Raw genomic sequence first — 17,486 nt, 5'->3', positions numbered from 1 at the left:
ATGACAGGGTGCCATTGATTTTCTGTTTAGTCGATGAAGAGCTGAATTTAGTGATTTCCTTGCACGATTACACTCCCAATGATACAAGTGCAGATTGTATTCCTTGAAGAACTCAATGGCATCGGTAAACAATATATTTTATTGATTATGTTACTAATTAATGATAACTGAGATCAATTATCCATGTCCAGGTTGCAGTGCAAACGCTGTGTAGTGGTTGGAAATGGACACCGTCTGAAAAACAGCTCTCTGGGTGAAATCATTAATAAATACGACATTGTAATCAGGTAAGACCATGATTGTAGCCGTAAACATGACTCATGTAACAGACTACTGCACGGCGGAAAATGAATAATAGATCTAATGCAATGCATCTACAAAGTAACAAAAGATTATATTCTATCATTTCCATTTATTATTCATACATATGGAGGGTGTGTATACATACACACAAACTCCTGCTGGGAAGTGGCGCCTGCATGGATCTTTCTAGAACATTGCACAGTTGCTCGATTGGATTGAGATCTGGGAATTTGGAGGCAAAGTCATCACCCCAAACTCTTTGTCATGTTGCTCAAACTATACTGGGACAATTTTTGCAGTGTAGCAAAGCACATTATCCGGCTAGAAGACACCCCAGCCATTAGGGAATGCCATTATCATAAAGGGGTGTACTTGGTCTGCAACACCAGCCAGGTGATACATGTCAAAGTAATACAGGACCCAAGTTTTCCCAGCCAAACGTTGCACAGAGCATTATGCTGCCTCCACTGGCTTGTCGTCTTCCCATAGTGCATCCAGGTTCTGGGTCTTCCTCGGTAAGCAATGCGAATGTACTCAGCCAACTTGACCACGTTCTGCTATTCCTCCAGGTCTGATGCTCACGTGCCATTGTAGGTGCTTTCGCGGTGGTCAGGGGTTAGCATGGGCACATTGACCAGTCTGCGGTGAGACAATGTAATCCGCTGTTATTAGCGGCCCCTGGGTAGAGCACAGCGTGCGGTCCGTCTTATCAGCTCTTCTGCTAAACAACGGATTTTAAGCCGAACCGATTTCTATTATTTGGTAGAACACTGAAAGATGGGCACATTTACACGCAACGATTATTGCTCAAAAGATGGCTTTTGAGCGAGGATCATTGTGTCTAAATGGGCCTTTTATACAATGACAATGGTGTACACCATTTGCATAGGGCGCTGCCTGTTCTTTGTGTTAATAAGGTAGCACGCCATCGGGCATTTTAAAGGAATGTTTCATCTGTAAATATGAACAGGTTTTCGAAAAGATGTATATTAGCCTACTTTACATAGCAGGCTGTGTGAACACCAAATCCTCTACTTGTTGTGTAAATAGGAATAAAAGAACATTTGATAAAAATGGCACGGTAAACACTTCCAGGACATCTGCCACCAGACAGTAGCGGCAGGCACGCCCTGATCGTAGCAATATGTCGCTTACAGGTTTTCTTTTTTTATAAAATTGCTGTTTTTCATCTGCGGAATGCTCTGAGCACTGAAGTCCCCTCATTGATGTGCGCTGTGGAGTCCTCGAAATTCATAATCTGTTGGCTCCATCTGCTGCTCATTAGCAGATGTCTCCCTATACTGTGCAACGAGGAGTAGAGGGAGCCTGCCGCTCAGGAGTACGAAAACTCTGCTGCACCCAAGCAACAGGGATGTTATCAAAAGCTGCAACGAAGTAAGGCTAACTTCACAAGGGCGAGGGCGATATGAGGCAGTAAATCATGGTGTGATTTTGTGCTTGCAGACATGCGATTTTGCTCCGGATGCGAGGCGTTTTTGTTTCAAAACCGCCTCGCATCACTTCGGGGAAGAAGCGATCAGGGAGAATTGCAAAATTTCTCCCATTGTTTTCAATGGGAGACATCCCATCGCATCGCGTGCACCCAGCATGGGGTGTGATGCTGCCGGCCCCATTGAGCACACCCAAAGATTGGACGTGCCGCTATTTTTTTTTTTTATGCACCTTGATGCAGTAAAAAGGAATAAAAAAAACCTCTCATAGGTATGATCCTATTCATAAGAGTGGGGTTCATATTCGTGCTTGCAACGCAGAAATCTTGCGTGATTTTCTCACCCGTGTGAAGCCGACCTAGGTGATGTACTGCTTTAGGTAAGAGTGTCTGTCACTACTTTGTGACTTTTTTTTATGCAGTGAGGGCTTATTTTCAGGGTAGGGCTTATATTTCAAGCCCACTTCGCCTCGAAAATCCCAGCAAGTGAGCACTACAAAAAGCTTCGCAACTTTGTAGCAACACACAATCGCGATATCGCACAGAACACAGGTGCGACATCGCTTAGATTTTCTTGCGCCGATATCGCGTCGTCCGTGTGAAAGCGGCCTTATTCTTAGAATTTCCTAAGTATAGAAGTCTATATCTTGGCAGCATACATTGAGATGCCATCCAACACATGCAGCAGAAGCAACAGGTTTTTTTGATTCCAATAGAGATTCATAGCCCAATGAATAAATAGGTTTCTAGAAACATTTATCTCATGTTTTATAAAATCTTCTTTCATTCATGTCTTCGTTACCAGCAGGGCACTTGGTACACATGAAGGCTGTTTTTTTTCCTTTTTTTAGATACACTGTGCTAACATACGTTTTTTGCAACCTGTTCACATTTGCCTTTCACCCTGTTTCACTCCCTCCACTTGCCTTTTTATATATAAATTCTCTGATGTATATGACTGATGTGTGAGAATGAAAGGCGTTGCCTGTGTTAATGTGAAGAAATAAAAAGTGGATTTTCTACATCTTCATCCCACTGTCTGATATCTATTTTGTAGGGTCAGGATCCCAAAATTGTGCCAACAGCACCCATAAGTTAGTCCCCCTCTCCACGGCAGTGTATTCGCCGGCCGACGCTTTCCATAGCAATGCTATGGAAAGCGCCGGCCCCTGTCTGCATGCTGCGAATTGCCCCGATTCTCTGCGGTCAGCCTATCTATCACATAGGGCTGACCGGCAGAGATTCGGCGGCAGCTCCTGCGGCGGCGATCTGCCGCAGGACTTCGCAACGCCTGTGGACAGCCGGCCTTGAAAGGAAAAAAAGTCTTTCCTCTAAACGCACGCCTAAAGTGAACAATAATCGACTGAATCCGGCACTTCTCATTCGTCGTTCAGTTTCTGCAGGACTAATAATCCTCATTGACTCGTTCACTTATTGTTCCGTTTACACGGCGATCGTTTAGTGTTTTAGATAGGAATACCAAATACTAAGCGAGAAGTGAACGATTGTCAACGGTGATCTGCCTGTTTAAACAGGCTGCACGAGCGTGAATGAATTGGGGATGACTTTACCAGATTGTGCAAACGAGAACCGTGCAGGTCTCGTTCAGTGTAAAAGCAGCATTATCTTTGTCCATGTTCTGCATCAGAGCTCTGCTTGTTCATATATGCTCTTTTGTAAAAGCACAACCTCAGCAAGACATCCGTGTCGGACAAGACTGGGAGAACAAGTATAAGCTACAAGCAACTCGTCATGGTGCGCTGAAATCTCGTGCGGTAAACAAATCGCAGCATGTGCTATTTCTGTGCGCCCCCCCCCCCCCCCCTGGTCACTGCAGGGGCACGGCGCGCATCCCGCTGCGAGCGTCTGCAGGAGGCCTTAATCTGGGTTCCAAAGCTCACGTCATTGTAGAGGGTTCCCAGCTGCCATTTGCTGCCTCATGTTTCTGTTGGGATTGCATTTATTTATTATTGTTGGTATGCTGTCAGGTGCCTGCCGTAAAGCTGGCAGCTGCTGTATCTATGCCCTAAACTGTGTGGCCAAGCTGCAGCCATGCTAATCTGCAGTGTATCAGCCTAGGGGCCAGGGCAATAGCTTCCGTACTGGGGAAATTGGAGATGAGCATAGACACGGACAGATAAAAAAGCAAGTAATAGCAGTGCGGAGTATGAATCCTGTCACTATGTGCTGGTCAGTAAATGTGAGACGCTATATTAACCCTTTCCAATCCAATTTGTATCCTGGTTTTCCTAGGGGGCTTACTCTTTTTCTGCTGTTATACAACGGTGCTATCTGCTGGCTAAAGCCAGTACTGCATGAGGTGACACGTTGGATAGGCTCCGACAGCAGAGAGGCTGGCAATATACACTAAAAGAACCCTGACGGACGTCTTCCAACATCAAAGCTGTACAGCCATAAATCATAATGTCTTCAGACATTATCCATGCTTTATCCAGCGAATATTTGCATTGGGGAGAAACCAGTGATGTATTTTAACCCCTTAAGAACCAGGATGCTTTGGCGAAGGCAGCGGGTCATTTTTCATATATATATATATATATATATATATATATATATATATATATATATATATATATATATATATAATTTTTTTTTTTAAATTCTGTAATTTTTCTTGAGGTCGTAGAAGACCTCTGGGGGTCATTAACATTGTTTTTCATTTTTTCATTTTACACTTTTCCTCTGTAACTGAAGTATGCATAGTAGCAGCATTCATATGAGCCCCAGTTACAGGGGAAACCATCTCCCCATATTGACAACAGTCACTAACAGAGCTGATCCGGGTCTGCTATGACCCTGTAGTTCTGCTGTGGCAGGGGGCACCTGGTGATCACGTGATCAATGAGTCAAATAGCGGAAGTGATACTTTCGCTTTCTCCATTCACTACATAATGTTCTTTGAGCGATATGTAGCCTGTAAAGGAGAAGGCAGAAACTGTTAAAAACCACTTCTGCTTTTTCCTCCGGGTCCCCGGCTGTCACTAACAGCTAAGAACCTGACCTGCTCCTACAAGATTGCAGGAGCTTTAATCCCACGCCATATTTTTAGCATTGGCCGGGATTAAAGCTAAGGACCAAGCGTCAGAAATTTACTGTGCTTGGTCCTTAAAGGGTTAACTAATTTTTTTATTCTAAGACAATATAATTTATTGATTACAATAAAGTCTGGGGAAGTAAAGCTCCTGCATGTTTAACAATCTAATAGAATTACACCGGTCATATGATATATGATAGACATCAGCCTTGATTGGATTGTATGTTTTTATTGTGTTTACTAGGCCTGCTCATGAAACATTTCAGATGTATCTGAAAGTGTGTTTATAAGTGCAATAAACCATTTTTTTTATTGAACAAGAAGGAATTGTTCCACTGTCACAATTTTGTATCTTTTAAAAGTCTCCTTTTAGAAGATACTGTAGCTAATAAACCATTTTACTTATAAAATTTTGCAATCAAAGCCTTTGCTGTTAGTAGGACATGGAAGACTCTGGTCTTATCAGTAGGGAATAAGCTTGCAAAGCCTACTTGCAGCATGGCTAAGAAGTACCTCCATATTATTGGAATACTTAACCCCTTAACGACTGTCCATACGTCTTCTGACTGCGGCCATTAAGGGGCTGTATTCTGCAACGCCGTCAAAAGACAGTGCTGCATTTGAATCCTGGAGTGGGGCGGGAGCCAGTGCTCAAATGTCGGATGACAGACAGGCACTTGCTTTAACAGCGGGGATTGAAAAGACCTTAGATTCCCACTATTTTACCCTTTACACACATGTAAAAGGTTGACACAGGGAGTGTGCTCAGTCTGTCATCCATCAGACCCCTGTGATGTGATTGTAGGGTCTGATGGGTTGCTATGGCACCCAGAGGCTTGGATACAGGCTTCAGGTCTGCCAGCTAAGGTCATAGGCTTTCTAATGCACTGCTATACTGAAGAATAGTAGTGTATTAGAAGAATGATAAAAGATGCTGATAATCAAGTCCCCCACTGGGAATAAAATAAAAAGTCTTTAAAAAATTGTAAAAAAAAATAAAGGAAGATTTAATACGTTAAAACACCACTTTTTCCCCTTTACTATGAGAAAGGAAAAGAATCACGTGTGGCATCACTGAGTTTTTAATGACCCATAGAAAAAAAATGTACATTATTTAACCCGTATAATGCATGTCATGAAAAAAAAAATAGAAAAAACATGTCGAAAATAGCTAATTGCCTATCTCGTCTTACAAAAAAGTAATAAAACTCGATCAAAACGTCGCATGGATCAACAATTTGCACCATTAAAAGTACAACTAATCCTGCAAAAAGAAAAAACTCACATAAAACATTGACAAAAAAATGAAAATGTTAAGGATCTTTTGAATGCAACAAAAAATACAAACTATATCAATTTCGCATTGACATCATCCTACTGGCCTGCAGAATGTATTTAACATATTTATACTGGATGGTGAACGCCAATAAAAATAAAAAATGTCAGAATTGCAGATTTTGTTAAGCTTGCCTCTAGAAAAAAATTGAATAAAAAGCAATCAAAATGTTACATGTTCCTAAAAACTGGATAAATAAAGACTAGCAAAAAAACAAGTCCCTCCATAGAGCTCCTTTGATGGAAAAATTAAAAACGGTATGGTTTTGGGAATGCAACGACACAAAAGCAAATTGTTATGTCTGTGCAACACGGCCTGCTGAAAGGACTGTGTCTGATTGGCTGAGCACTCAGCCAATCACAGGCAGTGTTCAGCCATTCATAATTCAATAATTCTTTGAATTCCGCACGGCATTTCAGTTTCAGCACGGCTTGGCCACAGGAGACTGTTCGCAGCGTGTGGACAAGATTTTCGCAAATCTTGTGCACTTTGCTGCTTAGTGTCAGGCATAAGATTTAGATGGAATTTTCGTGTGGAAAGATGGAATGTAAGAAGTTACATATTTCCCCAGTAGTGGGTTGGGGAGCTGATGGGTCGTCTCAGAGATTATAACGTGAAGAATAATAATCAGCCATAGTATTTGCTATAGTTTGAGGGATGAATATTTTTTTGTTCGTTAGGAATAAAATATATTTAGAGTTACCAGCTCTAGATTAGAGGGGATGCTAGTAATGCGCTTGCTTTATTATTTTGACTATATTACCTGGCATTAATTTTCTGCAGCGCTTGTTCATATTTATATATATATATATATTGATGTAACTGATTTTGTAGATTATCTATCATGTCTGATCTAGCTGGGCAGTATTTTGCTTTGTTCTATTGACTCAAGTGAATATTTTTTGAGACATGTAATCTTAACTCCTTCTTCTCTCATATCTGCAGCTGTTAAGCTCCTGCACACTGGCGGATTTGATTTGCGGAATCTAGGGCCGGCGGCTGTTCCACAGCAAATACTGCCCATAGCCTCCTATGGAGAACCACTGGTTCCTGCACACGAGCGGAAACCAACTGTAATTTCTGCTTGCGGCAGAAAAATCCCAGCATGCTCCATTTCTGTGCAGTTTCCACCTGGACGGCTTCCATTAAAGTAAATGGTGGCCGTCCATCCCGCAACGCTTCCACGATCATCATTGCAGAATGGTTGCGGGATGTGCGTCATCGCCTAGCGACAGTGTAGCATAATCTGTACTGCACATGTGCGCCAGCACTTCTGCAGTACAGATAAAGAAGAATCCAGATAGGTAAACGGGGTCATCGATCCTGCATACCGGAACCGACCAGGTCGTGTGCAGGAGGCCAAAAAGTCCCTGTGGGGACCGCAGGGATGAAGGAATCCTCTGCCACAGCTGTGACAGAAGTTCAGGATGCTATCCCATTGCTTCCAATGGGGTCGGGCTGCTGCTGCTGGCCCCATTGAAAGCAGTGGGTTGTAGGCAACCCCCGCAGCATGATTTTCAGGGAAGGGCTTGAAATATAAGCCCTTCCCTGAAAATCATCCCTAGCTGGTGAAGAAAAAAATGATATACTCACCTGTCCGCCGCTCAGGCGCGTCCTCCGGCTGGCTCCCCGGCACTGCTGTCCAGCTCTTTCAGCAGGCAGGGATTTAAAAATCCCCACCTCTTAAAAGGGCTATGATGATTGGCTGAGCGCTCAGCCAATTACAGGCAGTGCTTAGCCATTCATCAATGAAAATGTATATTATAAGCACAATTTGAAAACTGATAGTCAAATGAATTAACATCACACAACACAAACACATGTTTTAGCATGCAACAACCCTTTAATGATGATGCAAAGGGAGGTTTAGAGGTTACCAACATCTAAGCAAAGTGTGTGTATGCCACTCCTGGGCTACGATGTATGCAGAATGTAAGGATACTAGTAAGGATACTGAAAAAAATATCAAAGCTGAATAAAATTATATCACAATGAATGAGATTATAAAGTAAGAAATAGTCATGCATGCCCTTTAACCCCCACAATTGGGAGAAGGTGTATGGCCACTAACTGATATCATTTACATCTTTAAGGGATTGATTTTGTCATCCATTCATCTTCCAGTCCTGCAGAAGCTCTTGCAGCTTGGCAGGAGAGTAAAAAACTAGTTTCTTCCCCTTTCTTGTTATGCCATGACATTTGTGTACAGCACCACATATTCCCCTAGTGGAAACATACATTTTCTGCTAGAAACCTCTAGTTTATGATTACCTTGTATGTGCACAACATTTATTCCACTGGAGAAAGGAGACTAAGCCTCTGTCAGGCACCAATGACCCCAACATTTATAACCCCATCGCCTACACACATGGGCAAGGTGTTCCCCATATTCTTTATGGTTAGTTGAATTCTCTCATGTACCTGGAGTTGCTCTTGATACATAATATGGCGTTTCCTGTCTATATCTCTATACTGTACATTTTAGTTCTAATCTAATGTTTCCATCACCAGATTGAACAATGCTCCGGTCCACAATTACGAGAAGGATGTTGGCAGTAAAACCACCATGAGATTCTTCTATCCAGAATCTGCTGACTTTGACCCTCAGCTGGACAACAATCCTGACACTTTGTTGGTGCTGGTGCCATTTAAGCCTTTGGACATCCAATGGATGAAGATTATTCTTAATAATGAGAGAAGGGTGTGTTGTAGTCTGACATCACTGCGCTGCATCACCACATTACTCCTTTGTGTCACACAATTGCAAAACTGGAATCTCTGTCTGCCATTTGTGAGCCACAATATACACTTTTCCCTAGCCATCTAATGTAGCCCCTTAGGCCCTCCACCATGCTCCTTTTTTATATTGCTACTACATTGATATCTCCTTGCTCAGCTGTATACTACCAACATGTCTGGCAGCTCCTCCTCATTGGATATTTGACCCTTCTGGTCTTTCATGAGGGTGGATGTGCATTATTGACCAAGCCCATAAAGACCCTACTAATGTTTGTGTCTTTTACCAGGTCCATAAAGGTTTTTGGAAACTGCCTCCTTTAATTCTGGAGGTGAGTCCTCAGAATACACGGATCCTAAACCCCTATTACATGGAAGTGACGGCCACCAAGATCCTGGATGTCATCGATACTAACCAGGAGACTTCAAAAAAGATGAAAGCGGTAAGAGGTGTACAGAAGCTTAAGGAAAGGTAGAAGGATCAGGTTGACTGTAGTATTTTTGTCTCCTGATCCTTCCACCTTCCTGTGGATTCTATAGCTTTTTTCCCCCTAGGCTTAGTTTGAGTGTCAATTATATCACTATACTTGCCAAATCCTAAACTAGAACTTTTAACCCCTTTTAAGGATTTTAGCAAGTTTGATACTTTTAAGAGTAACTGTATAAAAAAAACTTGACATGTTTGAGCAACATGTCAAGAGTTTTGATCTTGGCAGCTGTAGACAAACACATAGATTACAGCCAAAGGGAAACAGGGCTCAGGTGAGCACTGCAGCCCTTTCATTTCAGCGATTAGCAGGGTCTCAGCATCTGGACCCTCACTGATCAAAACTTTTGGCATTTCGACAGACCGGAGCTGCAGATCGGGTGAGTGTAAAGCTGGTAGGGATGCTGCCCAGCTTAGAGGCCAATAGTGTGGTTGTGCTGTTGGCCTCTGGCCAGGCAGCAACCCTTGGACTACTATGGGGTCATTATGGGGGTCACTTACTACTGGGACCACTTTCAGGATCACTATTACTACTGCGGTCAGTATTTGCGTACACAAAAGAATGCAGATAGGCTCATTGAAATGGTGTGCAAATACGCAGATTTCCTATATATTCACTACGTTTGCGCCCGCCAATTCTCTTTAGTTGCCTATTACAATGTGCAATACGCACCAAAATAAGCCATGCTGTATATTTCTTCTTACGTGTTTGCACATCACGTGAAAAAATAAGCTCATGTAACCCATTGAAATCAATGGACTCCATTAACCGCATAATACACTGCACACATACGCTCATATGAACAAACCCTTACTGTACTATTACAATTGACTCCTATGAAGGAAACTATAAGGCCCTTGGTGAAAATGAGTTTTGACATCCCTGCCCTATAACCTGACGGCACTCTCTACAAGGAGAAACATTATTCCCCTCCTTTCCCTGGACTGATAAAGCATCAGGAATTTTTTTATTTTTTTCTTCAAATTGGGATTTTGTTTTCTGTAAACCTTATTGATTTTTTCCTTGACTCACAAGTGGATTTGACCATGCAGTGGTTCTATAATACACTGAAATACTTTAGAATTTTTCATTGCTTCGTTATGCTTTTATATTAGGGCATATTGGATACCTTCAAGGATAGGTTCCTGTTTGGGGTTGCTCTTTTCAGGGCAAACACTCTTTGGTGAGGGTGTAGCAACTAGGAACTTCTAGACTATGCTAAGTATTCACTGGATCTTTAAAGTTTTTTGTCTAGGTTGCTATGGGCAATGATACATATGTGGTTATACATTTATATTAGATCTTCAGGTACACGCTGGTGCATAGATTAGAACTATTCTAATGTTTTAAGGGTATTGATTGAAACATACATTTAAAAGTTTGACAATATCCGTCATATTGGTTTTGCCGACCATAATGTTTTCAGTGATCAGGTGTCCGCTATATTCAAGGGCTCTTCTGTTTTATGTAGATAAATCTATATCATTGCGAAGCAGAATGCTCTCGACTTCTAATATATCCCTTTTACATTTTTTGTTTGCAGTCAGTGAATTAAAGAATTGTATCCAGTGTAGACAGTTCTCTGTTGGGTAAACAACTTGGACTCCAGACTGATACATTGCATCAATGCATGTACTATAAAATGTAAAGGCCCAGTTACACTGAAACGACAGTTTGAGTGACAGCTTTGAGCGATCATTTTGCATAAACTATTAAGTAGCTACTTAATAGCTTATTATTGTGCAAATGAAGCCTAAGCTGAAAGCAGTTAATAGCCTGAGGGCTCTTATCTGCTTTCAGTTCCTTTGTTCTCCGACGGGTAACAATGCTATCAGCACTACCCGTGGACTGCTGATAAGGCTGACCGACGATTTTTAGGTTGGCCTAAATTTAACAATCAGTCCATCATGCACGACAAGTGCACAATGGACGCTCGTTTAGACGCAACGATGATCGCTCAAACGATCGCTTTTTAGTGCTTTTTGAGCGATCATCGTTCCGTGTAAATGGGCCTTAAGAAGCTATCGGGACAGGCGAGAGATTTGTCCTGCGGATGTGCCTACCGCACTGGATACATTGTAACAATATCACAGTTGTGAAAACGTATTAGGACTGAACAGCTTTTCAGTCTTAGAGGGGTTAAACAAGTGTGTCCCTATTTACAGACATAAAGTAGATGTCTTAGGACTCACTCACACGAGTGTATGTTCACTGCGTATTATACATGCAGTTTTTGCACATGTGATATGCAGTACTAATAATCCATAGACTGTCATTGTGCTATTAATATCATGCACACGAAATACGCCCACAAAAAACCCCCCAAAAAAACGTGGCATATCCTACCTTGGTGTGCATAAATGCCAAGATAGGCTTTGGGGATTGAACCTACGCAGCAATATACACTTACACAGGCTTGTGTGAGTGAGGACTTAGAGGAATTGCGAGGCATTGAAATGCAAAGTCTGTTAGACACTGCTCAACTTTTGATTTCACTATAATTAAGATTTATTTATAGAAGACTGGAAAATACTTCCAAAGAGAAACTTCACACAAATGCTGACGAGAGAAGAGTGAATGTATTCGATCTGGCCCCAGCATCTGAGGTTGTAAAGCAGGGGGGCCAAACTCCTTTTCACCGAGGGCCACATCAGCCTTATGGTTGCCTTCAAAGGGCTGATTGTAAGGGCTTGTTCACACGAGCGCTTTCCGCTGCATTAAAAGATCGCGTCTAAATAGAACCAGTGGTTTCCTATAGAAGCATTCACACAAAGGAATTTTGGACGTGCAACATGCTCACATCTTCAAAAGATAGGACACGTGAGTGCAAACTCGCATGTCGGCTCCGAGGTGTGCGCAAAGATAGGATATGTCCTTTCTTTGCTGCGTGCTTTCCTTAGGCTCCTATGGGAGCCTTAAAAGCACGCAGCTCGCACCTCGGATTGTGTGAAGGGGTTACTTCAAATAACTTTAAGTAGCCCATTCACGCAATCTTTTCCAGCACTATAGCCACGATCTTTTCACGCGTCGCTAATGCGCGCGGACAGCGCTCATGTGAATCCTAATTGTAAGACTTTATACTAAGGGCTTGTGCACACAAGTGTAGTACACGGTGAATTAACCCATTGATTTCAATAGCTTTGTTCATAGGAGTGTATATTTTCACATGATTGGTACTTATTATGCAATGAGCAATTGCAGTGAATGGCCAGCGCAAATATGCCAGAAACCTGTGTATTCACTACATATTTGTGCACCTTTTCAATGGGTCAGTCTGTGTTCTTTTTTGCGTGCACAAATACGCAGTGTATGTGGGCACACAAAAACAGCGCAGCGCTCGAAAAACCGAAGGCATATGCGAATTTTGGTTGTGTAAATACAAGGTGTATTTGTGCGACGGAAATCTGCTCATGCCCGTGTGAATGAGCCCTAGTAGTGAACCCCATAGTGGCCCAGTAGTAATAGTAACCCCTGTAGTGGCCCCAGTAATAATATTGACCCCCGTAGTAATAGGGTCCCCCATAGTGGCCCCAGTAGTAAGTGTCCCTTATATAGATGGCACCAGTAGTAATAGTGACCTTCCCATAGTGGCCACAGTAGTAACCGTAACACCTTATATAGATGGCACCAGTAGTAATAGTGACCTTCCCATAGTGGCCACAGTAGTAACAGTAACACCTTATATAGGTGGCCCCAGTAGTAATAGTGCCCCCAATAGTGTTTCCAGTAGTAGTAGTAAAATGAAGGGAAGAGCTGGATTCATCTCACGGGCCGTGTGTTTGACACGCGTGTTGTAAACCATCTAACACCGAATGCATAATAATAAATGTGCTGATTTCTTTGTGTAAATTTGCACCAACCTTCCAAGAACTCCTTGTACTTTACTCTTCTGCATGTACAATAATCTGGAGACAAACCGATCCGAAGAACGCAGCTGTATAAATCTATGACTTGGTAGAAAACTAAGCAGTTTTATTTAGGGGAATGACAACCTCAGGGAGAACCATCTTGTCCAATGCAGGTCTTCCAGGGTATCAAAAGGCTGATTAACCCTTTCCAATCCAATTTGTAACCTGGTTTTCCTAGGGGGCTTACTCTTTTTCTGCCATTATACAATGGCGCTATATGCTGGCTAAAGCCAGTACTGCATGAGGTGATACGTTGGATAGGCTTCGACAGCAGAGAGGCTGGCAATATACCGTAAGAGAACCCAGACGGATGTCTTCCAACATCGAAGCTGTACAGCCTTAAATCATAATGTCTTCAGAGGTCAGACAGTGGATTGGAAAGGGTTAATAGAGTGACAAGCTGTCACTGTGCGCCATTTTTTGCTATGCAGGTCATTCTTGGTATGATGCAGGAGACTAAGTGACAACTTTCTGGGGAACCATTTTATTTAAATGGCATTTAGAATAGCCATCGTTTTCTAGGACCGTCCCAGATTAGGATAAGCGACAGTTTGATACTTTCCACATGTATTATGGATCAGATTGTTGGGTACCATGAAAAAAGTATTTAAAGGGAACCTTTCAGTAGGACAAGTTAGAGTTCTTATCAAAGCTGAATTTGTGGGTTCTGTTACAAAATCTGAATGCCGCTTCCCCCCCCCAACCTCAATCAAAATGACAATACAAGTATGTACCATCTTTAGACCCTGCTGGTAGGAAATGTTATGTAACCCCTCTTGCCCTGCAGAACAGCTGTAATGGCTGGGTAGAGGATAGTGAAAGGGCTCTGCCATCGATGTTCATCTTCTTCTCTTTTCCAGAAACCCACTACTGGCATGCTCGCGATCACTTTTGCCCTCCACTTCTGTGACCTGGTTGACATTGCCGGATTTGGTTATCCAGCGTTATCTAACAAGAAGCAGCCGATACATTACTATGAGAAAGCGACACTGAAGTCCATGGCGGTGAGTGTCACCTGATGGTCTCTGGGGACTGTCCATGTAATATATAAACGGAATAATGGCCCTTTTCACACAGAACGATTATTGTTCAGATTCCCGGGCTCCCGTGGGAATATGAACGATAATCATCCCATGTAAACGCATGTGGCGACTGAAGAGAATTGTTCAGTCGTTCAGTTTCTGCATGCAGAAAACTGAACAACGTGCCGCTCCGTGTCAACAGCAGTCGATCACTTCTGAACGACTCTACTTATTATGAATGGAGGCGGGCGAGAGGAAGTACGCTCCTCGGCCCGCTCCCCCTCCATTCCAGCAGCACTGTGAGTGATGCCAGTGATACTTGCTCCAATGTAACAGCACAGGAGCGAGCACCACTGGAACGAGCTGCCAGGCATGATTTGCCTTACAGCTCGTCTTGTGTAAAAGGAGCATAACCTAAAAACCCATTCAGTTTTATATAGAAAAGGATTTAATTATTGCATTATGAGAGTTTCTTAACCTCCTAATTAATTTCGAATGTCTGCTTGCATCGGTGAATGGAAACATTATTGTTTACACGCTGATCAACTGCAAGGCCTAACAGAAGAGAAAGCTCATTACATTGTAATCATCCATGCACATGTGTAAGGCTTATTTCAGTGGAAGCAAATGTTCTCCACCCCAAACACACACAGATAGTCAAGGTCTTTTCATGTTGTAATACAGAGTCCATTCCTATGGGGCTGAGCTGTACTAAAAGGCACAACCAAGGACAGAAGGGGAGGGGGAAGCGGATTCTGAAAAAGTAAGCAATAGTATTATCTAATTCTATACAGCGATCTTAATCCGTTACAAACAAGTGCTGTAATTCCGGGTTTTAATCTCGCACCATTGTAAATATATGGTGCAATTTAAAACTTCTGCAGTCTAGCGGGGGCAGGTCAGGTGCTCGGCTGTCAGACAGCTGCGGCCCCCGAGGAGAAGATAGAAGCAGTTTATAACCACTTCTGTTATGCAGCCTACATAACACTCAATGAGCATTGTGTAGTCAATAGAGGAAGTGGCATGGCCTTTTCATCTAGACCCAGCGATCACACGATTGCCCATAACTCCTGGCATGGCAGAGCTTCTTATGTCCTATTTAGGGCTCCTGTCCACAGACGATCTTGCATTGCGTCACTCGCAGCGATAATCCATCCGCGAGTAACGCAGTGCATGCTTTCCATAGCGTTGCTATGAAAAGCGCAGCCCCCTGTCCACAATTTTCCGCTTCTGGGACTCAAAGCGCGGCATGCTGCGATTTGCTGTGATTCTCCACGGTGAGCCTATCTGTCAGATAGGCTCACTGCAGGGAACTGTCAGTTTTCGCCATAGAACCACATACATAAAAGCGCTAAAGAGTATCTGGTTATTAAATATCTAATATTTCATGATGGAGATGTAGTTTTCTGATATTGTAATATGAAACCTGAGATACAAAATCCCAGCAGATGGATTGGATACATGTACAGCAGCTCGGTAGACAGTATTGCACATGATTGACTTAGATACACCAGTTTAGCAGTGGCTCAGCAGAGAATCATACATCATGGCCTTGGATACATGGACCCGTAGGTTGATGGTAACATCTTATTCTTCTTTCTCAGGAATCTGGACATAACATCACAATGGAAGCTATGGCAATAAGGAACCTGCTCCAGCATCAGCTCATTCACAACCTGACGTACTTCTGAGGGGATTTTGGATTTCTAAAAGTTTGTCCCCTTTGCGCCTGGGAAGACGACAAGCTAGACACCCTGCACCTAGCAGACTCGAAAAGTCATTTGTGCAATATTGACTGTCCTTAGGACAGAGCCGCTACCTGCAAGGGATGAGCAGGTTAGGCGTTACAGGACAAAGCAGTTGTTACAATGCGGAGCACTTTGCAGCCGAGATGCGCTCTGGACTCTAACAATGGACATTTAATAGTTGGTAAAGTGTTGACTAAACTGTTAATTTAATTTTTATATATAGAGTTTTTTTTTTTTTAAAGACAAAAACTATAATATTTATTAAAGACTTTGGCGCCATTCGTGCCGTGACATGAAGAACCAAGGATGATGGCAGTTTTTGCAACCTTCCTTTGTATGGAGAGGATGATTACATACATGACTGGGATTTTGGGGCTTCCCTGCCATCTTGGATCCTTAATTTTTTTTTCTACACAATTTTCACCTTTCATTTTCATCATTTGCAAGAATTGTGACTCTGTCCTGAAGGAGATGATTGGACGAACCAGATAAAAGGGGCAGGACCCCGTGCTATGTGCCAATTCTTTTTAAGTTCTCAAAAACTTTGGTGAAAATGTATGAAACTGGAGGACGTCAGCCCTTTCTTACCAAACCGGGAGGTTTTGACGTCCCCTAATAATATGCTGCTGCTTTTATGTTTAGGTCTGTGTTTGTCTCCTGTTGGTGGAACTGGAAGAGAATTTGCTATTAAATCTGTTAATGCCCAAGTTAATGTCAGGGGTCTTGTACCTTCAGTGCCTTGATTTCTTCCCCCCCCCCCCCCCCCCCAATTATAATTCCTCATGGGGTGACCTACAGACTGTAAATGACTAGATATAATGAGGCTCAGAGGTGGAGCAGTGGTTCTAATGGTTCATTCTATATATACACACTAACTTTTATAAATCATTTTCCTTATAGGTCTTATACTCTAGTTACACCCAGAGCTGCATTTCAAATTTTCGTGCCTTCCACCTAGGCTGCAGGATTTCTCTGCTCCCTGCTGCTTGTTCAGGGCTTTAACTGTACAGATACTGATACGGAGTTACATTGTGTCTTACTCTCTAGTAGTTACATAAAGAGCCGCAGTCACAATTCTTCTGCAATTGCTCCAATGCCCCTGCAGGCTAAGTGCCTATACATGCCCTGCTGTGTTACATGATGGCGGATATAGCATATCTACCAAGCATGATACTTCGTCTCATGTGAAAAATACTTTTAAATTCCAGTGGATTGCAGTGCAGTATAGGAGCCGGCCTAAACTAGAGGACTGGCGACTCTCAGCACCTTTGCAGCGGCTCTGGATTATAGGACATCACTTACAGTGAAAAATCTCTTGCTCTGTAACATGAAATATCCGTATGGCATTATGCATCCTTTTTAGGCATTGCTGTGCCAATTGCATGACCAGTAACCAGATGTCACAGGATTAGCTAAAAAGCTGCACATGGCAAGTATGAG

The 17,486-nt window shown here is 42.6% G+C and overlaps 1 protein-coding gene across 6 annotated transcripts in view; it reads left to right on the top strand.

Moving 5' to 3' along the window:
* Positions 1 to 16,758, top strand: part of LOC136632408 (CMP-N-acetylneuraminate-beta-galactosamide-alpha-2,3-sialyltransferase 4-like) — a 169,255-nt gene extending 152,497 nt beyond the window's left edge. For all 6 annotated transcript variants that reach the window (XM_066607262.1, XM_066607260.1, XM_066607259.1 and 3 more), the window contains 5 exons: positions 192 to 287; positions 8,656 to 8,845; positions 9,171 to 9,323; positions 14,137 to 14,280; positions 15,903 to 16,758. In XM_066607262.1, coding sequence (XP_066463359.1) covers positions 192 to 287; positions 8,656 to 8,845; positions 9,171 to 9,323; positions 14,137 to 14,280; positions 15,903 to 15,989 — 670 coding nt within the window. In that variant the 3' untranslated portion in view covers positions 15,990 to 16,758. The remainder of the gene's footprint in view (positions 1 to 191; positions 288 to 8,655; positions 8,846 to 9,170; positions 9,324 to 14,136; positions 14,281 to 15,902) is intronic.
* Positions 16,759 to 17,486: the final 728 nt, after the last annotated feature.

Source organism: Eleutherodactylus coqui, chromosome 6 (genome assembly GCF_035609145.1).
Source record: "Eleutherodactylus coqui strain aEleCoq1 chromosome 6, aEleCoq1.hap1, whole genome shotgun sequence".
Taxonomy (NCBI): domain Eukaryota; kingdom Metazoa; phylum Chordata; class Amphibia; order Anura; family Eleutherodactylidae; genus Eleutherodactylus; species Eleutherodactylus coqui.
Note: the sequence above shows the minus strand (reverse complement) of the source record. Positions and strands in the feature narration are given on the sequence as shown.